The sequence below is a fragment of the Trachypithecus francoisi genome, unplaced genomic scaffold (genome assembly GCF_009764315.1).
Source record: "Trachypithecus francoisi isolate TF-2019V2 unplaced genomic scaffold, Tfra_2.0 Contig00549, whole genome shotgun sequence".
NCBI lineage: Eukaryota > Metazoa > Chordata > Mammalia > Primates > Cercopithecidae > Trachypithecus > Trachypithecus francoisi.
The window spans coordinates 92,420-116,534 of NW_022680718.1; the positions used below are offsets into that span (position 1 = coordinate 92,420).

At 42.7% G+C, this 24,115-nt stretch overlaps 1 protein-coding gene and 1 long non-coding RNA gene across 10 annotated transcripts; one reads left to right on the forward strand and one right to left on the reverse strand.

Moving 5' to 3' along the window:
- Positions 1-1,284: 1,284 nt before the first annotated feature.
- Positions 1,285-24,115, forward strand: LOC117085373 (leucine-rich repeat-containing protein 37B-like). 8 transcript variants are annotated; one of them, XM_033214246.1, is made up of 9 exons: positions 1,360-3,652; positions 3,815-4,186; positions 4,247-6,018; positions 7,721-7,792; positions 10,604-10,675; positions 19,005-19,076; positions 19,711-19,791; positions 22,952-23,023; positions 23,636-24,115. In XM_033214246.1, exons 1-9 carry the CDS (start codon positions 2,237-2,239, stop codon positions 23,712-23,714), a joined length of 4,008 nt encoding a protein of 1,335 aa, XP_033070137.1. In that variant the 5' UTR covers positions 1,360-2,236; the 3' UTR covers positions 23,715-24,115. The 8 variants fall into 8 exon arrangements, with proteins under 8 accessions (XP_033070166.1, XP_033070137.1, XP_033070126.1 ...); XM_033214275.1 differs by adding an exon at positions 1,285-1,302 and having other exon boundaries at positions 2,483-6,018; positions 23,636-24,113; XM_033214235.1 differs by having other exon boundaries at positions 3,815-6,018.
- Positions 3,978-21,625, reverse strand: LOC117085394. 2 transcript variants are annotated; one of them, XR_004437938.1, is made up of 3 exons: positions 21,395-21,625; positions 7,453-7,592; positions 3,978-4,106 (listed from the first exon to the last, which is right to left on the reverse strand). It is a non-coding gene; the product is annotated as an uncharacterized LOC117085394 (long non-coding RNA). The 2 variants fall into 2 exon arrangements; XR_004437942.1 differs by lacking the exon at positions 21,395-21,625 and adding an exon at positions 12,521-12,838.

The following is a 24,115-nucleotide window of genomic DNA, read 5'->3' on the forward strand; positions in this document are numbered from 1 at the left end:
GATTCTCCTACCTCAGCCTCCTGAGTAACTGGGATTATAGGCACGCACCACCACACTCAGCTAATTTTTGTATTTTTCGTAGAGACTGGTTTTTGCCATGTTGGCCAGGCTGGTCTCAAACTTCTGACCTCAGGTGATCCACCCACCTCAGTGTCCCAAAGTGCCGGGATTACAAGCGTGAGCCACTGCACCCGGCCCCCACTTTTATATATATATATATATATATATTTTTTTTTTTTTTTGAGACGGAGTCTCGCGCTGTCACCCAGGCTGGAGTGCTGTGGCCGGATCTCAGCTCACTGCAAGCTCCGCCTCCCGGGTTCACGCCATTCTCCTGCCTCAGCCTCCCGAGTAGCTGGGACTACAGGCGCCGCCACCTCGCCCGGCTAGTTTTTTTTTTGTAGTTTTATAGTAGAGACGGGGTTTCACCGTGTTAGTCAGGATGGTCTCGATCTCCTGACCTCGTGATCCGCCCGTCTCGGCCTCCCAAAGTGCTAGGATTACAGGCTTGAGCCACCGCGCCCGGCCCACTTTTATATTTTATACAGTATTTTAACTATACCTTTTCCAGGTTTACATACACAAATGCTTGCCATAGTGTGACAGTTGCCTTTAGTATTCAGTACAGTAACACGTAGTACAGGTTTGTAACCTAGGAGTCGTAGGCCATACCACGTAGCCTAGGTGTGCTGTTGGCTACACCACCTAGGTTTGTGTAAGTATACGCCATGATGTTAGCACAATGGTGAAATCACCCAATGACACATTTCTCAAGCTCTCACATGGCAAAAACGCATGCCTGCATATGAAAGCTCTTAAATAGGGATTAAGTTTCTAAATCTCAAAACAGTCATTTACTACATATGGAATGTTTTTTTATTAAAAAAAAAAAAGGAGCAAAAGTATCATTTCAGTGGGAACTTAACTTGAGGCTACAGTGTTTTATTTAACTTTCACCCCAAAGTTGCAAAGTGTTTTGAAGGTTTTCCCTGTAAATAATGATTTTAATTCAATTTAAATAAAACCCACCAAGGAAGCCTCAAGCTTTAAGAAGTCTAGGTTCCTGTGAAATATTAGAGGAAGTCAGCACTGATTTCAGGAATCTGATTATAACAATAGATCCATCCCTAAATGATGCGAATCTTGGAATCTCTTCAATTTTAGTTTATTTTTTTTGAGACAGAGTTTCTCTCCTGTTGCCCAGGCTGGAATGCAATGTTGCGATCTCGGCTCACTGCAACCTCTGCCTCCCAGGTTCAAGTGATTGTCCTGCTTCAGCCTCCTGAGTAGCTGAGATTACAGGTATGCACCACCACACCTGGCTTTTAGTACAGATGGAGTTTTACCATGTTAGTCAGTCTGGTCTCGAACTTCTGACCCCAGTGATCCACTCACCTCGGCCTCCCAGAGTTCTGGGATTATGGGTGTGAGCCACTGTGCATGGCCCCCCTTTCATTTTAAAACCATCACTATGCACCCTATGCCTATGCTAGGCACTGGAATGAGATGAAACATCTTGGAGTTTACATGCTGGTAATTGTGCCAGACAGTAATAAAATAGGTAAGAATGGCTGTGGGGGAAGTCAGCTGTGTTCTAGTTACAGTCGCATTTCAGGAAATTATCTAACATGTTGACTTTAACAACCTAAGCCTCTTCTCCATGTGTGCACACGGTAGATCTCTGAAGGGTGGCGCTGTAACTTCTAGGGTAATGGCTCTGTTGAGTCAAGGCAGGATGACAGTTCAGCCTAAATGACTGTAATGTGCGTGGTGCCTGCCACCCTAACTGGCACCCATTTTGCAGCTCAGTTGCTCTCCCTTAAGGAAGAGTATTCTCGAATTTCACCTTGAAGGAGGAAGAATTCAGGCTACCAGAACTGGACTAGCACTTCTAAATGTCCAGAGGCGAGGTCCTGTGACTTCCTTGGGAAGCTCTGCCACACCCCCACCCCACCCCACCCCACCACACCACCACAGGCTGCTGGAGTCCTGGGACCACCTGGGTCTATGGACCAAATCCTTCCTCACTAAGGGGAGGGAAGGGGTGTTCCAGCCGGGCGGGGTGGGAAGGCTGCTTGGGCGGGATTGTGACATCAGTGCCCTGGTGACATGGAACAGATCTGTGCCATAAATAAAGGTGTCATAAACACAGTGTGGGGCTCACGCTTATAAGGGGCAGGAGCCTCTCAGGGCTGCCAGAATAGCTCCCGCTGAGTCCGTGGCACCAGCCTGTATCATGTCTCAGCCGCGTTTCTGGGGCCCATGGCCTCTCCTCATGTGGCAACTATTATGTCTACTAGTCAAGGAGGCTGAGCCTCTGGAGTGGGTGAAGGACCCGCTCCAACTGACCTCTAACCCCCTGGGGCTGCCTGAGCCTGGGTCTTCCCACTCCTCCCATCTCCCATGGGAATCTCCTCATGCGCCCACTCCTCCGGCAGACCCAGGGGACTTTGATTACCTGGGGCCCTCTGCTCCCTCGCAGATGTCAGCCCCGCCCCAGGAATCGACTGAAAATTTGGTTCCATTCCTGGGCACAGATTCAGCTGAAGAGCTCCCCCTGGGGCCAGAGCAGTTCTCCACTGCACACCAGGATTTAAATGACAAGTTGACTCCGCAAGAAAGGCTCCCAGAGGTGGTCCCACTGCTGGACGGGGATGAGAAACAGACCCCAGTTCAACTTCCTCGCCTCAAAAGTAAGGTTCCAACTGCAGATCTAGATCGGGCTGCAGGTCATCAGGCAGATGAAAGACTTGTTCCGCTAGACAGGAAGATTTCAAAACCAACCACATTTATTGTTTCGCCCAAGAACCTGAAGGAAGATCTAGCTCAGCGTTGGAGCCTTGCTGAGATTGATGGAATTCCACACCAGTTATCCAAGTCTGGGCATCAGAAACAGACTTTGCAGGATGAATATCCGAGTATGGATACATTGTATCCCAGCAGCCTGCCTCCAGAACTCAGGGTGAACTCAGATGAGCCTCCAGGGCCCCCTGAGCAAGTTGGACTTTCTCAAATCCATCTAGAGCCTGAAACTCAAAATCCAGAGATGCTTGAAGACATGCAGTCCTCTTTACTCCAGCAAGATGCCCCAGGGCAGCTTCCACAGCTCCCTGAGGAGGAAGAACCTTCTTCAACCCAAGAGGAGGCCCCAGCTCTGCCTCCAGCATCCTCTATGGAGAGTCTAACTCTACCGAATCCTGAGGTGACAGTTCAACCCCCAGGTGAGGATCAATCTCTTTATAACTTGCCTGGCATTACAGTTAAACCTGCAGATGTGGAGGTTCCCATGACTCCAGAGGCTGAAAACGAGACAGAATCTTCCCAAGCCCAGCAGGAGTCCCCAGGTCAGCCTCCAGAGGAGGTGGAACCTTCTGCAACCCAACAGGAGGCCCCAGCTGAGCCTCCAGGTCCTCCTGTGGAGCCTGAACTTCCCCCTAGTGAGCAGGAGCAGCCAGCTCAGCCTTCTGAGTCTTCTGGGGAGGTTGAATCTTCTCCAGCCCAGCAGGAGACCCCAGCTCAGCCTCCAGAAGAGATGGAGTCATCTGCAATCCAACAGGAGGCCCCAACTGAGCTTCCAGGTCCTCCTATAGAGGCTGAACTTTCCCCCAGTGAGCAGGAGCAGCCAGCTCAGCCTTCTGAGTCTTCTGGGGAGGTTGAATCTTCTCCAGCCCAGCAGGAGACCCCAGCTCAGCCTCCAGAAGAGATGGAGCCATCTGCAATCCAACAGGAGGTCCCAACTGAGCTTCCAGGTCCTCCTATAGAGGCTGAACTTTCCCCCAGTGAGCAGGAGCAGCCAGCTCAGCCTTCTGGGGAGGTGGAGTCTTCTCCAGCCCAGCAGGAGGCCCCAGCTCAGCCCTCAGAACATCATGAAGTCACAGTTTCACCTCCTGGTCACCATCAAACTCAGCATTCAGATTTTCCCAATGTCTCTGTTAAGCCTCCAGACACGCAGCTCACCATAATAGAGCCTAGTGCAGAGGTGGGAACTTCTCCAGTCCTCCAGGAGGCTACAGCTCAGCTCTCAGGGCCAGGTAATGATGCAGAACCTCCCACCACCCCGCACGGGGGCCCACCTCTGCCTCCAGAGTCACTGGAAGAGGCTGGACCTTTAGCAATTCAACAGGAGACTTCAGTTCAATCTCCGGAACCTGTTAATAGTGAGAACCCCTCTCCAACCCAGCAGGAGGCTGAAGCTGAGCATCCACAGGCTGCTGAGGAGGGTGAGTCTTCTCTAACCCAGCAGGAGGCCCCAGCTGAGACTCCAGAGCTCCCTAATGAAGTTGTAGCTCAACCTCCAGAGCATTCAAACCTGAATCAAGCCACAGTTCAACCTTTGGACCTGGGGCTTACCATCATGCCAGAATCCGTGACAGAGGTTGAACTTTCTCCAACCATGCAGGAGACCCCAACTCAGCCTCCTAAGAAAGTTGTATCCCAACTTCCAGTACATCAAGAGATAACAGTTCCAACACCAGGTCAGGATGAAGCTCAGCATCCAGTGTCACCCAGCGTCACAGTTCAACCTTTGGACCTGGGACTTACCATCACTCCAGAACCCACTACGGAGGCTGAACGTTCTACATCCCTGAAGAAGACTATAGTTCCTCCAAAGCATCCTAAGGTGACACTTCCACATCCAGACCAGGTTCAGACTCAGTATTTACACCTGACTCAAGCCACAGTTCAACCTTTGGACCTGGGGTTTATCATCACTCCAGAATCCACAACAGAGGTTGAACTTTCTACTGTCCTGATGACTATAGCTCCTCCTGCAGAACACCCTGAGGTGACACTTTCACCTTCAGACCAGGTTCAGACTCAGCATTCACACCTGACTCAAGCCATGGTTCAACCTTTGGACCTAGGGCTTACCATCATTCCAGAATCCACAACAGAGGTTGAACTTTCTCCAACCATGCAGGAGACCCCAACTCAGTCTACTAAGAAAGTTGTACCCCAACTTCTAGTACATCAAGAGGTAACAATTCCAACACCAGGTCAGCATGAAGCTCAGCATCCAATGTCACCCAGCGTCACAGTTCAACCTTTGGACCTGCGACTTACCATCACTCCAGAATCCACAACAGAGGTTGAACTTTCTACTGTCCTGATGACTATAGCTCCTCCTGCAGAACACCCTGAGGTGACACTTTCACCTTCAGACCAGGTTCAGACTCAGCATTCACACCTGACTCAAGCCATGGTTCAACCTTTGGACCTAGGGCTTACCATCATTCCAGAATCCACAACAGAGGTTGAACTTTCTCCAACCATGCAGGAGACCCCAACTCAGTCTACTAAGAAAGTTGTACCCCAACTTCTAGTACATCAAGAGGTAACAATTCCAACACCAGGTCAGCATGAAGCTCAGCATCCAATGTCACCCAGCGTCACAGTTCAACCTTTGGACCTGCGACTTACCATCACTCCAGAACCCCCTGCGGAGGTTGAACCTTCTACAGCCCTGATGACTACAGCTCCTCCTCCAGAACACCCTGAGGTGACACTTCCACCTTCAGACAAGGGTCAGGGTCAGCATTCGCACCTGACTCAAGTCACAGTTCAACCTCTGGCCCTGAAGCTTACCATAACTACAAAACCTACTACAGAGGTTAAACCATCTCCAACCACAGAGGAGACCTCGACTCAGCCTCCAGACCCAGGGCTTGCCGTAACTCCAGAGCCCATTGCAGAGCTTGGACATTCTTCAGCCCTGGAGAAGACTACAGCTTCTCATCCAGACCAGGTTCAGACTCTGCATCGAAGCCTGACTGAAGTCACAGGTCCACATACTGAACTAGAACCTACTCAAGATTCATTGGTTCAGTCTGAAAGTCACACCCAAAATAAGGCTTTAACTGCACCAGAGGAACAGAAGGCCTCCACAAGCACCAACATATGTGAGCTCTGTACCTGTGGAAATGAGATGCTGTCATGTATTGATCTCAGCCCAAAGCAGAGGCTCCGCCAAGTTCCTGTGCCAGAGCCCAACACCTACAATGGCACCTTCACCATCTTGTAAGAATCACCTTTCCTCAGTCATCCTCTGTGTCTTGCCTGACATGGCAGCCTTTTCCTGGAGGCCTTCGTGGGCCTCCTTTATCTCCCCAAGCCATACTGACAGCTGACTTTCTACTTTCACCTTTGCTTGTCAATTCTGCCTTCTTATTCTCCTTTAATGTTAGACCCATTCTCCAGTCTTTTGCTTTTACTCCAGTCTTTTACTTGTTTTCTCATCCATTTTTATTTAGCCCCATCACATCATTGCTTAACCGCCGCTCTCCTCCCATTATTGCTTCACCCTCTTTACAGCAGCCTGTCCCTCTCCCGATCTGTGATGAGGCTCTAAGTGGTTAAGAGTTGATTCCGGAGCCAGGCTACCTGGGGTTGAACCCAGGTCTGTTTATTAGGTTGGTGACCCAGAGCAAGTTATTCTGCTCTGTGACTGAGTTTCCTCACCGTTCAACTGGGGGTTATGCTAGTTCCCATTTCATTGGATTGTTGTGAAATTTAGGTGAGTGAATATATGAAACACTTCATCAGTGCCTAGCATATGTAGGAGTGTTGGCTGTTAACATGATTACTCAGTCCTTTAGTTATGTCCACAACTCATCGTTGTCCCTGACTTTCGATATGTAGCACTTGTTTTGTGTCAAACCCAGGGTCAAGTATGCCACTGTCTCCAGAACGTGAAAATGATAGGAGGGAAGAAATAGAATAGGCATAAAAAGGGAGGTATATATAATTAATCACTAAAAGAAAATGCATACTGTCGGTGCTAGAATTTACCAGAATCTATGATCCTTGAGGTGTGGAGATCAAGGAAAGCTATATGGATAAGCTAAAACTTTACTTGGGTCTTAAAGACTAGCTATAATTTGTTAAAAAAAAAAAAATGGGAGTACAGTCTAGGCAAAGGCATGGCTACAGGTATGGTTGGAATTTAGTAGACCAATCTGGCTGCAAAGAATTAGGTGAGGGAGCAGTGCAGATATGATTATGTAAAACCTTGACTATCAGCTACAGGAGTTTGAAAGTTACACAGTGAGGTGTGGAAAGCCATTGAAAGTTTCCAAGCAAGAGAGGTTAAATTACTAAAACAGGAGATCTATTTTATTTTGTTTTTTTCTTTATGTTCAAGTGTAGACATGCAAAGGATTATTTTAGAATCCATATGTAGAGCGCCCAAAAGGAAAAGCTTATTTCAGGGAGACAACTTAGAAAGGTCTTGCAAAACATAGGAGTAAAGTGTGAAGGGGCCAAATCAGATCGGTTGTAATAAGAGTGGAAAGAAAAAGCCTAGGATGTTTCAACAGAGGGCAAAGCTTTGGTGCTACCTGGCGTAGGGTTTCTTTCTACTTATTTATTGATAGTGACAAGCTTTTGCCTATTTTTGTGTTGATTTGTAGGAGTTTGTTTAGACACATAAGTGCTTTTTGATAAAATACTTACATTCAAAGTAATTAACTGGCATCGTCTGTCCAAGAGATGGGATGGATAGGAAGTTAAGCTTCCGGGAGATGCCTCATCATTTGTGCCAGTGGCCCCACATTGTTTCTTGATGAATTGCACGAACTGGGAAGCTGATAGCTCTGGAAATGAGAAAGCAGGTGTTATTTTCTGTAACTGAATATCCCCGACAAGGTTGCCACGATTCTTTTACTTATCCTGTTCATTCTTGTCCTACCTATTCAAGGATATAAACTGTGTTTCTTCACAGAGATTTCCACGGAAACTATATTTCTCACATTGATGGAAATGTATGGAAAGCATACAGTTGGACCGAGAAACTGTGAGTGTATATTCTCTCTGAATATGACAGAAAACTAACTGCATTGTAAGATCCTTCTCAGTCCAGAATTTTGAGGTCAATACCTCTGAAAAAAGATATTTCCCCTCCATTCCCCAAATCAGCCTCTGTTGATTGCAATCCTATGGTTATTTTAAAATTAAATTTGGTAGGCTCTCTTTAAGAGGCAACTTAAATTTATTTATCATACAAATAATACATGGTTATATTCTCTTTTTTCCTCTTTATTTTTCAGAGTCAGGATATTACTTTGTCCCCCAGGCTGGAGTGCAGTGGCACAATTACATTTCATTGCAGCCTTCACCTCCCGGCCTCAAGCGATCCTTCCACCTCAGCCTCCCAAGTAGCTGGGACCACAGGTGCATGCCACCACGCCCACCCAATTTTGTATTTTTTGTAGAGACAGGGTCTTCCCATGCTGCTTAGGCTGGTCTTGCACTCCTGAGCTCAAGTTCTCCTCTCACCTTGGCCTCCTAACATACTCATATTACAGGCATGAGCCACTACCCCCAGCCCGATTCTATTTTTAATGTTTAAAAATGCAATAACAGTTACAACAAAAACCCTCCTTGTGCCCTACTCCCTCATCCCTGAGGTAATGCTACTCTGCATTTAGTATACATCCTTCCAGAGTTTTTCCCATTTGCCTACATACATATTTACATAAAGCAAAATGGATTTGTTGTGTGGCTTGAAAAATCTTTTTTCTTTACATAAATGGTAACATCTTGCAATTTGATTCTTTCACTTCATGATATGTCTTAGATTCTTTCCTTCCCAGTACTCAGACGGTCACCCCATTCATTTAAATTCCTGCATCATCCATAGTCTGGATGCATCATAGTTTATTTAATAATTCCCCAATGGATGAATATTTAGATTATGCTTAGTTTTCTTGTTACCTGCATTGCTGCAGTGAAATCCCTGTACATGCTTCTTTGTGAACATGGGCAACTATTCCTGTAGCATAGATATCTAGAAATGGAATTGTTGAAGTGAAGACTATGTAGATATAAAATTTTAATTGCCCTCAAAAATGTTGTGCCAACTTACTGTAAGTTGGAAAATACCCAGCGGTGAAAAGGTGTGGGGAGATGACATCATTCATTTCCCCCACACCTTTTCACCGCTGGGTATTCTCCAACTTTTTGTTGATGTTATGGATGAATAAAAGGGATTCCACCTAAATTTGAATTTTTCTGATTACTCATGAATTTAATTAATATCATTTATGTTTTATGGAACATTTGTGTTTCTTCTCTGAGTTACTATCCTTTGTTCTTTTTCCTGTTGAATTGTTTCATCCTTTTCTTACTGATTTATAGAAGGAATTGATTTAGACACAAATGATTTTGGAAAAAATGCTTACATTTGAAGTAACTGGCATTTTTCACAACAGTTTGTGTGTCACATTACCAGTTCAACTTATATAGACAAGCCATACATGAGTTCTAAATTAAAAATAAAACACATGCTAGGTGCGGTGGCTCATGCCTGTAATCCCAGCACCTTGGGAGGTCTAGGCGGGTGGATCACCTGAGGTCGGGAGTTTGAGACCAGCCTGGCCAATATGGTGAAACCCCGTCTCTACTAAAAATGCAAAAATTAGGCAGGTGTGGTGGTGGGTGCCTGTAATCCCAGCTACTTGGGAAGCTGAGGCAGGAGAATTGCTTTATTTATTTTTTGAGACCTAATTTTGTTCTTGTCGCCCAGGCTGGAGTGCAATGGTACGATCTTGGCTCATTGCAACCTCCACCACCTCCACCTCCTGGGTTCAAGCGATTCTCCTGCCTCAGCCTCCCAGGTAGTTGGAATTACAGGTGCCCGCCACCATGCCCAGCTAATTTTTATATTTTTAGTAGAGACAGGGTTTCACCATGTTGACCAGGCTGGTCTTGAACTCATGACCTCAGGTGATTCACCTGCCTTGGCTTCCCAAAGTGCTGGGATTACAGGTATGAGCCACCATGCCAGGCCAGAGCTACATTTTAAAAGCAAGACAATTATTACAAAAGTCAGGATAGTTGTTACCTAATTTGGGTTAGAGAGAGGGATTTGATTGGAAAGGGGCACACTGGGGCTTCTGGGATGCTAGCAATGTTCTTTTATAACAATATGGGTATCTCCTTTTTAATTATTAAACTGAGTATTTGGCCAGGTGAGGTGGCTTATGTCTGCAATTGCAACACTTTGGGAGGCAGAGACAGGAGGATCACTTGAGCCAGGAGTTTGACACCAGTCTAGGAACAGAATGAGACTCTGTCTCAGAAATTAAATTAAATAAAATACAAAGAACATTGATGTCCTGTGCACTGTATGCACATTGTAGTTCTCACATTTTTTTTGATAGGGGAAAAAGGTTGAATGGCTTCACTTGCAGCCCTGACATGGTTCCATGTGGGGCTTTCATAATAAGGTTTGGGAAAAGAGGAGGAAATGGAAGTTCTGCTGATCTTGGTGCCACCCAGAGGTGGATTCTAACAGGGACTTTGGGATCTAGAGAGGAGGCAGTTTGGCGGGAAGAGTGGGTAGGGGTGTGTGTGTGTGTGTGCGCGCACTTGTGTGTGTGTGCGCTTTCCTGTGTGTGCCTGTGTGTGTGTGTGTGTGTGTGTGTAGTGGTGGACAGAGATGGACAAAACAAGGAAAATGTAAGGAAAGGTTTGAATGAAAGAGCAGATACCACCGTCTTGAAATGACCATGACCCAGCTTTCCCCCACATGCAGGACATAGTCCTGTGTGGCAAATAGTTGTACTTTGCATTTTAATCTAGAAATGACTTTTTCATTTTCCAGAATTCTCAGTGAAAATTCTTTGACTGAATTACATAAGGATTCATTTGAAGGCCTGCTATCCCTCCAGTATTTGTAAGTTAGTTAATCACATTTATAAGTTTTTAGTCATATTATCCATAAAATGAATAAGGGGTTCAAATTAGATAATCTCTAAGATTTCTTCCAGCAATAAAATTCTGCAATTCTGTAGGTTTGTATAGGGTCTCAGCCCATCTCTAGCATTAGGTATGTCCTGTGCATTTTCAGTTTTTAAATTATATAGACAAAATGCAGACAGAAAAAAGTTTCACATGGTAAGAAGATCTGAGCAGTGACTGACACTCATATGAACCTTGTTTTATAAGGGTTCACACACCATCTTCTTCTATTCAGTCTACAACCAATAGATCAAATCTAATCTATGGTCTATTTTTAAATAGCCCATTAAGTTAAGAATGGTTTCTGCGGCCGGGCGCGGTGGCTCAAGCCTGTAATCCCAGCACTTTGGGAGGCCGAGACGGGCGGATCACGAGGTCAGGAGATCGAGACCATCCTGGCTAACACGGTGAAACCCCGTCTCTACTAAAAATACAAAAACTAGCCGGGCGAGGTGGCGGCGCCTGTAGTCCCAGCTACTCGGGAGGCTGAGGCAGGAGAATGGCGTAAACCCGGGAGGCGGAGCTTGCAGTGAGCTGAGATCCGGCCACTGCACTCCAGTCTGGGCGACAGAGCGAGACTCCGCCTCAAAAAAAAAAAAAAAAAAAAAAAAGAATGGTTTCTGCATTTTTAAGGACTGTGAAAGTAAAAGAAAAGAAAGAGAAATATGTGAGAGATCATATGTGGCCCACAAAGCCTAAAATATTTACTGTCTGACTTTCACAAAAAAAGATTTGAAAAAATTAGTTGAGTAGGATGAAAGGAATTAAAGTTAACTTCAGATTGTTACCTAAAGGAGAAGAAAATATAGACCACCTACATTCATTTGAACATCATTAATCCAGAAATTTTTGGTAATTTAATATGAATTAAAATAACATTAAATATTAAAAATCAGCTGAATTGTATAAATAACAGATCAAGAATATTAAGCTACCAACAGAATAGACTAGTATTAAGGATTTCGTTTCAAGAATTGTTATATGAAAACAGATGTTTAAAATGATGGTTAAGTGGTAGAGCTAGAAATGTTTACACTAAGAAGCATACCAGAAATGCCCCTAACTCTTCACCAATTACAAAATAACTGTCTCCCCAGCCCTGTTACCAAGAAAGTGATACCTGCATAGTATTTCTGTCTGTTTAGAGACAAGAAGATACTATGTTCATTGCTATGGAAGCTTGATTCTTATCCTTTGTTCATAGAGGTGTGTATGTCGTTAATCCTTGTTAAGCTCATTAGTGATGCTGTTTTGCAAACAGATTCTTTCAAATGTAGAGGAATTAAGGCAAGTGGATATAAAGACCCTCAAGTGGATGCCAAAGTGCTACAGTGGCTGTGAAGTAATAAAACTACATTTCCTTTAAAATAGTCATTTTCCTCCTACTCCCCCAGCTATTCATTTATTTAACAAATATTTGAATTTGCTTTATTTCCATGTATCAGTTTTAAACATGGTGGGCAATGCAGATGAGCAAAACCTAGTCCATGCTTGCAAGGAGTTTATGCTCAGAAGAAATGGTATAAAAAATAACTACATTAAAAAGAAGAAATGGATGTGGGCATGAGGAGGGATACATTGTTTCTGGAACATAGAAAAGGGGAAAATGCCTTCAATCTGGACCCAGGAGGATGTTACTAGAACAATGCCGTTTGAATAGGACTTTGAAGGGCCATTGTGTAACATCGACAGACATCCTAGGGAAAATATTCTAAACTTGCAAAAGGAAAATGGGAGAAGGGCAAATCACAGGAAAGTATTCGAGGAATGCCATGAGTACCTGTAGAGTACAAGGAGGGAGAGTAGGATATTGGAACCAGATCTTCTAGGGCTTTGAATGCCCAGCTGAGGAGCCATCATGGGGAACCGTGTTACTGCAGCAGTGCTGTAGATAGATCTGCATCACAATCACTGAGAGGGCGCGTTAGAACTCAGTTCCGGACTCCGCCCTCGTGGTTACTGATTCAGTTGGTCTAGAGTGGGACCAAGAATTTGCATCTTCAGTAATTTCCCAGGAAATGCTGGTCTTTGCAAACCACTTCTGGAGAGTTTATCTGATGACTGTGTGCAGGATAGTTTAGGAAGGAAGAGACTAGAGATGGAGACATCAGCCAGACAGTGTTACCATCCAGTAAGAGGGAGGGACAAGCCCCATCACTGTATAACTGAAGAAATGCTTTCATGAAGAGACGGAGTCTTGCCTGCCACCAGGCTGGAGTGCAGTGGCCGGATCTCAGCTCACTGCAAGCTCCGCCTCCCGGGTTTACGCCATTCTCCTGCCTCAGCCTCCCGAGTAGCTGGACTACAGGCGCCCGCCTCGTCGCCCGGGGTTTTTTGTATTTTTAAGTAGAGACAGAGTTTCACTGTATTTCCAGGATGGTCTCGATCTCCTGACCTCGTGATCCGCCCGTCTCGGCCTCCCAAGTGCTGGGATTACAGGCTTGAGCCACCGCGCCCGGCCGATTCTTTTACTTATCCTGTTCATTCTTGTCCTACCTATTCAAGGATATAAACTGTGTTTCTTCACAGAGATTTCCACGGAAACTATATTTCTCACATTGATGGAATGTATGGAAAGCATACATTGGACCGAGAACTGTGAGTGTATATTCTCTCTGAATATGACAGAAAACTAACTGCATTGTAAGATCCTTCTCAGTCCAGAATTTTGAGGTCAATACCTCTGAAAAAAGATATTTCCCCTCCATTCCCCAAATCAGCCTCTGTTGATTGCAATCCTATGGTTATTTTAAAATTAAATTTGTAGGCTCTCTTTAAGAGGCAACTTAAATTATTTATCATACAAATAATACATGGTTATATTCTCTTTTTTCCTCTTTTTTTTCAGAGTCAGGATATTACTTTGTCCCCCAGGCTGGAGTGCAGTGGCACAATTACATTTCATTGCAGCCTTCACCTCCCAGCCTCAAGCGATCCTTCCACCTCAGCCTTCCAAGTAGCTGGGACCACAGGTGCATGCCACCATGCCCACCCAATTTTGTATTTTTTGTAGAGACAGGGTCTTCCCATGCTGCTTAGGCTGGTCTTGCACTCCTGAGCTCAAGTTCTCCTCTCACCTTGGCCTCCTAACATACTCATATTACAGGCATGAGCCACTACCCCCAGCCCGATTCTATTTTTAATGTATAAAAATGCAATAACAGTTACAACAAAAACCCTCCTTGTGCCCTACTCCCTCATCCCTGAGGTAATGCTACTCTGCATTTAGTATACATCCTTCCAGTTTTTCCCATTGCCTACATACATATTTACATAAAGCAAAATGGATTTGTTGTGTTGCTTGAAAAATCTTTTTTCTTTACATAACTGGTAACATCTTGCAATTTGATTCTTTCACTTCATGATATGTCTTAGATTCTTTCCTTCCCAGTACTCAGACGGTCACCCCATTCATTTAAACTCCTGCATCATCCATAGTCTGGATGCATCATAGTTTATTTAATAATTCCCCAATGGATGAATATTTAGATTATGCTTAGTTTTCTTGTTACCTGCATTGCTGCAGTGAAATCCCTGTACATGCTTCTTTGTGAACATGGGCAAGTATTCCTGTAGCATAGATATAAAATTTTAATTGCCCTCAAAAATGTTGTGCCAACTTACTCTAAGTTGGAAAATACCCAGCGGTGAAAAGGTGTGGGGAGATGACATCATTCATTTCCCCCACCCTTTTCACCGCTGGGTATTCTCCAACTTTTTGTTGATGTTATGGATGAATAAAAGGGATTCCACCTAAATTTGAATTTTTCTGATTACTCATGAATAATTAAATATCATTATATGTTTATGGAACATTTGTGTTTCTTCTCTGAGTTTTCTATCCTTTGTTATTTTTCCTGTTGAATTGTTTCATCCTTTTCTTACTGATTTATAGAAGGAATTGATTTAGACAAAATAATTTTGGAAAAAATGCTTACATTCGAAGTAACTGGCATTTTTCACAATAGTTTGTGTGTCACATTACCAGTTCAACTTATATAGACAAGCCATACATGAGTTCTAAATTAAAAATAAAACACATGCTAGGTGCGGTGGCTCATGCCTGTAATCCCAGCACCTTGGGAGGTCTAGGCGGGTGGATCACCTGAGGTCAGGAGTTTGAGACCAGCCTGGCCAATATGGCGAAACCCCGTCTCTACTAAAAATGCAAAAATTAGGCAGGTGTGGTGGTGGGTGCCTGTAATCCCAGCTACTTGGGAAGCTGAGGCAGGAGAATTGCTTTATTTATTTTTTGAGACCTAATTTTGTTCTTGTCGCCCAGGCTGGAGTGCAATGGTACGATCTTGGCTCATTGCAACCTCCACTACCTCCACCTCCTGGGTTCAAGCGATTCTCCTGCCTCAGCCTCCCGGGTAGCTGGAATTACAGGTGCCCGCCACCATGCCCAGCTAATTTTTATATTTTTAGTAGAGACAGGGTTTCACCATGTTGACCAGGCTGGTCTTGAACTCATGACCTCAGGTGATTCACCTGCCTTGGCTTCCCAAAGTGCTGGGATTACAGGTATGAGCCACCATGCCAGGCCAGAGCTACATTTTAAAAGCAAGACAATTATTACAAAAGTCAGGATAGTTGTTACCTAATTTGGGTTAGAGAGAGGGATTTGATTGGAAAGGGGCACACTGGGGCTTCTGGGATGCTAGCAATGTTCTTTTGTAACAATATGGGTATCTCCTTTTTAATTATTAAACTGAATATTTGGCCAGGTGAGGTGGCTCATGTCTGCAATCGCAACACTTTGGGAGGCAGAGACAGGAGGATCACTTAAGCCAGGAGTTTGACACCAGTCTAGGAACAGAATGAGACCCTGTCTCAGAAATTCAATTAAATAAAATACAAAGAACATTGATGTCCTGTGCACTGTATGCACATTGTAGTTCTCACATTTTTTTTGATAGGGGAAAAAGGTTGAATGGCTTCACTTGCAGCCCGACATGGTTCCATGTGGGGCTTTCATAATAAGGTTTGGGAAAAGAGGAGGAAATGGAAGTTCTGCTGATCTTGGTGCCACCCAGAGGTGGATTCTAACAGGGACTTTGGGATCTAGAGAGGAGGCAGTTTGGTGGGAAGAGTGGGTAGGGGTGTGCTTGTGTGTGTGTGCGCTTTCCTGTGTGTGTGTGTGTGTGCGCGCTTGTGTGTGTGTGCGCTTTCCTGTGTGTGCCTGTGTGTGTGTGTGTGTGTGTGTGTGTGTGTAGTGGTGGACAGAGATGGACACAACAAGGAAAATGTAAGGAAAGGTTTGAATGAAAGAGCAGATACCACCGTCTTGAACTGACCATGACCCAGCTTTCCCCCACATGCAGGACATAGTCCTGTGTGGCAAATAGTTGTACTTTGCATTTTAATCTAGAAATGACTTTTTCATTTTCCAGAATTCTCAGTGAAAATTCTTTGACTGAATTACATAAGGATTCATTTGAAGGCCTGCTATCCCTCCAGTATTTGTAAGTTAGTTAATCACATTTATAAGTTTTTAGTCATATTATCCGTAAAATGAATAAGGTGTTCAAATTAGATAATCTCTAAGATTTCTTCCAGCAATAAAATTCTGCAATTCTGTAGGTTTGTATAGGGTCTCAGCCCATCTCTAGCATTAGCTATGTCCTGTGCATTTTCAGTTTTTAAATTATATAGACAAAATGCAGACAGAAAAAAGTTTCACATGATAAGAAGATCTGAGCAGTGACTGACACTCATATGAACCTTGTTTTATAAGGGTTCACACACCATCTTCTTCTATTCAGTCTACAACCAATAGATCAAATCTAATCTATGGTCTATTTTTAAATAGCCCATTAAGTTAAGAATGGTTTCTGCATTTTTAAAGGACTGTGAAAGTAAAAGAAAAGAAAGAGAAATATGTGAGAGATGATATGTGGCCCACAAAGCCTAAAATATTTACTGTCTGACTTTCACAAAAAAAGATTTGAAAAAATTAGTTGAGTAGGATGAAAGGAATTAAAGTTAACTTCAGATTGTTACCTAAAGGAGAAGAAAATATAGACCACCTACATTCATTTGAACATCATTAATCCAGAAATTTTTGGTAATTTAATATGAATTAAAATAACATTAAATATTAAAAATCAGCTGAATTGTATAAATAATAGATCAAGAATATTAAGCTACCAACAGAATAGACTAATATTAAGGATTTCATTTCAAGAATTGTTATATGAAAACAGATGTTTAAAATGATGGTTAAGTGGTAGAGCTAGAAATGTTTACACTAAGAAGCATACCAGAAATGCCCCTAACTCTTCACCAATTACAAAATAACTGTCTCCCCAGCCCTGTTACCAAGAAAGGGATACCTGCATAGTATTTCTGTCTGTTTAGAGACAAGAAGATACTATGTTCATTGCTATGGAAGCTTGATTCTTATCCTTTGTTCATAGAGGTGTGTATGTCATTAATCCTTATTAAGCTCATTAGTGATGCTGTTTTGCAAACAGATTCTTTCATGTAGAGGAATTAAGGCAAGTGGATATAAAGACCCTCAAGTGGATGCCAAAGTGCTACAGTGGCTGTGAAGTAATAAAACTACATTTCCTTTAAAATAGTCATTTTCCTCCTACTCCCCCAGCTATTCATTTATTTAACAATATTTGAATTTGCTTTATTTCCATGTATCAGTTTTAAACATGGTGGGCAATGCAGATGAGCAAAACCTAGTCCATGCTTGCAAGGAGTTTATGCTCAGAAGAAATGGTATAAAAAATAACTACATTAAAAAGAAGAAATGGATGTGGGCATGAGGAGGGATACATTGTTTCTGGAGCATAGAAAAGGGGAAAATGCCTTCAATCTGGACCCAGGAGGATGTTACTAGAACAATGCCGTTTGAATAGGACTTTGAAGGGCCATTGTGTAACATCAGACAGACATCTTAGGGAAAATATTCTAAACTTGCAAAAGGAAAATAGGAGAAGGGCAAATCACAGGAAAGTATTCGAGGAATGCCATGAGTACCTGTAGAGTACAAGGAGGGAGAGTAGGATATTGGAACCAGATCTTCTAGGGCTTTGAATGCCCAGCTGAGGAGCCATCATGGGGAACCGTGTTACTGCAGCGCAGTGCTGTAGATAGATCTGCATCACAATCACTGAGAGGGCGCGTTAGAACTCAGTTCCGGACTCCGCCCTCGTGGTTACTGATTCAGTTGGTCTAGAGTGGGACCAAGAATTTGCATCTTCAATAATTTCCCAGGAAATGCTGGTCTTTGCAAACCACTTCTGGAGAGTTTATCTAATGACTGTGTGCAGGATAGTTTAGGAAGGAAGAGACTAGAGATGGAGACATCAGCCAGACAGCGTTACACCATCCAGGTAAAGAGGGAGGGACAAGCCCCATCACTGTATAACTGAAGAAATTGCTTTCATGAAGTATTAATGCAATATAAAACCAAAAATGAGTTTCTATTAATATGATAGAAATTGATTCTATGAATATGATTTGAATTAGTTCAAAGTTATGTGTTAGTTAAAGGGGTAACTTCCTTTCAAATGATGTGAAAGGATGTGTTTTATTTCTTCTGATATTGAACTGGCTTAGGAAAACAGACCTACACTAGGAAGGTGTATAAATGTGAGACTATGGCCGGGTGCGGTGGCTCAAGCCTGTAATCCCAGCACTTTGGGAGGCCGAGACGGCTGGATCACGAGGTCAGGAGATCGAGACCATCCTGGCTAACATGGTGAAACCCCATCTCTACTAAAAAATACAAAAAACTAGCCGGGCGAGGTGGTGGGCGCCTGTAGTCCCACCTACTCAGGAGGCTGAGGCAGGAGAATGGTGTAAACCTGGGAGGTGGAGCTTGCAGTGAGCTGAGATCCCACCACTGCACTCCAGCCCAGGTGACAGAGCGAGACTCCGTCTCAAAAAAAAAAAAAAAAAAAATGGGACTTTTTTTTACTATTAGAAACTATATATAAAAACTTTGAGCTCATAATCTAGGATTTGATGAGACTACAAAAGGCATCTAATCAAGTCTGCTGCTCTCAGGAAAAATTAATTCCAAAGTCTATTAAGATGTATATTCTATTTATGAAAACCATGAAGGTGAGACTCTAGGAGAGGTATGGGCAGGGTTAGGGGCTCTGGAAAGTTCAAACACAAGTCAAGACATTTAGAGTTGAGATGAAAAATGTGTATTCAATATTATTCTAAACTCTTGCTATTATTCATACTAATCAACCTCTAATAACTAACCAAGGCAATATTTTTCTTTTACTTTTTCCTAGAGATTTATCCTGCAATAAAATACGGTTTATTGAAAGACATACATTTGAAGCACTACCATTTTTGCAATATATGTAAGTTACAAATATAACTTGATTACATTTGGAATTTTTTTAAAACTTAATTATAAACCTCTTTGAAATATGATTAAAGTTTTACCAGTAGGAAGCTACTAAAATTATATAGCAAATCCTTTTTGTCTCTAGCAAAGATTAGTGTGAGAATTACAAAGATCATAGTGAATCATGAGAGAGCAGTGGTTCTCAACTGGTGTGATTTTGTACTCAGGTGACATTTGGTAATGTCTGGATACAGTTTTGGTTGACAAAACTGTGAGTGTGCTCCTGGCATCTAGTGGGCAGAGGCCAGGGATGCTGCTAAACATCCTCCAAGGTACAAGACAAATGCCCACAGCAAACAGTTATAGAGTCCAAAATGTCGATGGCACTGAAGTTGTGAAATCCTGTTCTAGAGAAATAAAGATCACTTATCACAGGTATTTAATGAGCATTCACTGTTTTGCAGCTAATACACCACATGTGCAATGCTAAGGTATAAATCATAAGCCAGTATCTTCCACAGTGAGATTTCCTTAGTGCATAGAGAAAGGATTAGGGTTATGTTCCATCTTATATAAATTAGAATCACAGCAAATGATAAATGTTCTGAAATATTTTTTTTTCTTTTGGCTTGTGTCTTCTTTTGTAGAAATCTTGGTTGCAATTTACTCACAGAACTGAGCTTTGGAACATTTCAGGCCTGGCACGGAATGCAGTTTTTACACAAGTTGTAAGTGAAATAGAAGATGAATACATGTAAACAACTATTTATGTATAAAAATACATACAATTATTGGTTAGCTGGGTATAATCCCATTATGAACTCTGAAAAGTATGTCTTAAGATCCATTCATTTTTCTCAAATGGGGAAACTAAGGTACAGAGAGGCCAAGAGACGTACATAGCTTATATATGACCTGCTCTGCTTGCTAGTTCTGACCTTTGGCATGGGCAAGAAAAGGCATCAAACAAGTGACCCTCAAATTAGCCTTGTTGCTAGGTGGGGTGGCTCAGGCCTGTAATCCCAGCACTTTGGGAGCCACATGTTCTCACTTATAAGTGGGAGCTATACATTGAGTACATATGGACAAAGAGGAACAACAGGTACTGGGGAGCTGTTGTTCCCGTGGCAGGTGGGAGGACTGTTGTGTGAGAATCAAAAAGCTACCTATTGTGTACTATGCTTATTACCTGGGTGACAAAATAATCTGTACACCAGACCCACCCCGTGACATGCAATTTACCTGTATTAGAAACCTGCACATGTACCCCTAAACCTAAAATAGAAGTTACAAAAAATAAATGAAGGCTGGGCGTGGTGGTGACTCATGCCTGTAATCCCAGCACTTTGGGAGACCAAGGTTGGTGGAGCACCTGAGGTCAGGAGTTCGAGACCAGCCTGACCAACGTGGTGAAACCCCGTCTCTACTAAAAATACAAAAATTAGCCGGGCATGGTGGCAGGTGCCTGTAATCCCAGCTGCTCAAGGGGCTGAGGCAGGAGAATCGCTTGAACCCGGGAGGCGGAGGTTGCAGTGAGCTGAGGTCATGCCATGGCACTCAAGCCTGGTGATAGAGCGAGACTCTGACAGAGATGGGGTTTCACCACGTTGGTCAGGCTGGTCTGGAACTCCTGACCTCAGATGACCCGCCCTCCTCGGCCTCCCAAAGTGCTGGGATTACAGGCATGAGCCACCATGCCCGGCCAATAAATGGAAATGTTGACTCAAAAAAGGAAGGAGGGAGGAGAAATGAAGAAAGAAAGAGAAAGAAAGAAAAGAAAAATGTAAAAACCCGTAAGGTTAAAGTAAACCCTTTTTCTTCCTACAGATTAAGCACGTGAGTTCAGATTACAGCTTTGCTTCTTTTTTCTTTCTTTTCTTTTTTTGGGGGGGGGGGGGATGGAGTTTTGTTCTTATTGTCCAGGCTGGAGTGCAATGGCACGATCTTGGCTCACCGCAACCTCCACCTCCCAGGTTCAAGCGATTCCCCTGCCTCAGTCTCCTAGTAGCTGGGATTACAGGCATGCGCCCACACTCAGCTAATTTTGTATTTTTAGTAGAGATGGGGTTTCTCTATGTTGGTCAGGCTGGTCTTGAACTCCCGACCTCAGGTGATCTGCCTGCCTCAGCCTCCTAAAGTGCTAGGATTACAGGCGTGAGCCACCGCACCCAGCAGTTTAGCTTCTTAATAGCTTGGTGACCTAGGACAAGTTGTGTAACCTCAGTTTCCTCATTTATAAAATAGGGCAATAATATCTAGCACATAAGGTTGTTGTGAGGATTAAATGTGAAATGCCGATCACAAACACCTAGCAGCCCAATAGATACTCACTGTAATAATTATTATTTTTATAATTTCTGCAAAAGTGATGATTCTTGGGTTAATGTAAAGGCTGATTTTCTTTTATTTCTTCCTATTTCTTTTCTTTTTCTTGTTCACTTAAAAGAATTAAAAAGAAAATAGATTGCAGCATTTTGGAATAAAAATTCTCATCGAAATGAATTTATTCATTTTGTTGACATATAAACAAAATGTCGTTTGTTTATTCAGTAAACTTTTTTTTTTTTTGAGACAGTTTTGCTCTTGTTGCCCAGGCTGGAGTGCAGTGGTGCGATCTTGGATCACGACAACCTCCACCTCCCAGGTTCAAGCGATTCTCCTGCCTCAGCCTTCCCAAGTAGCTAGGATTACAGGCATGCACCACCAAACCTGGCTAATTTTATATTTTTACTAGAGATGGGGTTTCTCCGTGTGGGTCAGGCTGGTCTCAAACTCCTGACCTCAGGTGATCCGCCCACCTCAGCCTCCCAAAGTGCTGGGATTACAGGCATGAGCCACCACGCCCGGCCCAATAAACATTTATTAAATGCCTAGTAAATTTCAGACATCATGCCAGGCACAGGGATGACAATGAGAATAAGATGTGGTCTCTGCCCTCAAGGAGCCTGATAGTCCAGGAGACTGACAAGTAGACAGGTGATTACATGCAATGTAACAAAGGCTGTGATGTCATACAAGACAAGTGGGAGTATATGATGGGAGTATGGTTTTGACCCGTTCTTCCTTCTCTTAGATTTATCCCTTTTTCTTTGGCTATAAAGCAAAAGAATTGGTCCTATTTTTTTCCTTAACTGTGCAAATTAAACCATGAATTTGAAAAACTTTGCAAAGATAAAAGGCAAGCAGTCAGGCACAGTGGTTCACACCTGTAATCCTAACATTTTGGTAGGCTGAAGGGAGTGGATCACCTGAGGTCAGGAGTTCAAGACCAGCCTGGCCAACATGATGAAACCCAGTCTCTACTAAAAATACAAAAATTAGCTGGGAGTGGTGGCAGGCACTTGTAATCCCAGCTACTCAGGAGGCTGAGACAGGAGAATCGCTTGAACCCAGGAGGTGGAGGTTGCAATGAGCCAAGATGGAGCCATTGCTGTCCAGCCTGGGTGACAGAGCAAAACTCCATCTCAAAAAAACAAAACAAAACAAAACAGCAACAACAACAAAAATGAGCAACTTGAAGTAGGACAAGCAACCTGAATTATGGAGGACACTAGAAATAGTGTTTCCTACAGAGTCAGGGCTTCCCACCAACAGTCACTTCTAGGGTTTTTGACCTGAAAAGTTCTGTGGCATATTTTTCCTTTGCTATCCACTTTTTAAAATTTTTTCTATTTCTTCCCGTTTCTCTCCTCTACTTTATCTTCTAGAGACCTAGGTAGTTCCCAAAGGAATAGTGCTTTACGAAGTCTAATGGTGATTTATTAGGTAAAAATAGAAAATTTTTTTTTTTTTTACCTACAAGTTCCATACCAAAAAATGACTATAAACTTTTTATGCAATTTCACACATTGAAAATGCAGATAATTTTAATTCTATTGCATTTTTCAGAATTCTCAATCACAATCCTCTGACAACTGTTGAAGATCCGTATCTCTTTAAATTGCCGGCATTAAAATATCTGTAAGTACTACAGCACTCTCATAAGTCATGAGATGATTTATGCTCTTTTTAAATTTTTCATCAAAGATTAAGTATTTTGCATTTAGGCTAAAAAGTCATAATTTAAATTTTAACTGAGTTATTGAAAAAAGTTATTGGCAAAGAAAAGGATTAAGAAAGGATGTGTGTAATGGATGTGTAATGGTCAAGACAGCCAGCAGGGCAAGAGAACAGTGTTGAAGAACCTGTATAGATTTGGAACATGTAGACACATGGAGGAATATTACTTAACCAAGAAAGCAAAGAAGAATAGGTGTTCATTATTCTAAAAAGGAAGAAAAGAGTAAATAATCAAGATGGGTGAATGCAATATGAAATGAGAAGTAAGATAAATGGTAAAAAAAAAAAAAAAAAAAAAATGTGAGTTCTATTCTTGAATATCATTAATTTGATGATGCAAATCAAATTTCTTTAATAAGAGGTCTCTGGAATTCTGCGGCAAATAAACTGTTGAGCTGACTTGTTTTATAGAGAAGCCAATATTGAAGTAATCACATGTCTTTGAATTATCTTTTTAAGTACAGAATTTTTTATTGGGGTTCATATCATGAATGTTTCGGCTTTCTTCCTCAGAGACATGGGAAAAACACAAGTCCCACTTGCAACACTTAAGAACATTCTCACGATGACTATTGAACTGGAAAAACTGTAAGTTATTTTTTTCTTAGATGTATTTTTACTTAATTGGATCTTTAGGTTTGTTTTATTATTTTTTTAAGTCAGGTTTATTGATATATAATTTTCATGTAATTCACCCTTTTTAAGGGTACAGTTTGATGAGTTTTGACAGATGTATAGTTACATAACCACCACCACATTCCCATATAAAGCATTTCTGTTGCCTCAAAAAGGCCCCTTGTATCCCTTTGTAGTCGATTCCCTCCCCTCACCATCAGCCCCTGTTAGCTACTAATCTGATTTCTGTTCCTATACTTTCGCCTTTTCCAGAATGTCTTATAAATGAAATCATATAGCGTGTCGCCTCTTATGTTTGGCTTCTTTCACTTCGCTTTTTTTTTTTTTTTTTTTGAAACGGAGTCTCGCTGTCACCCA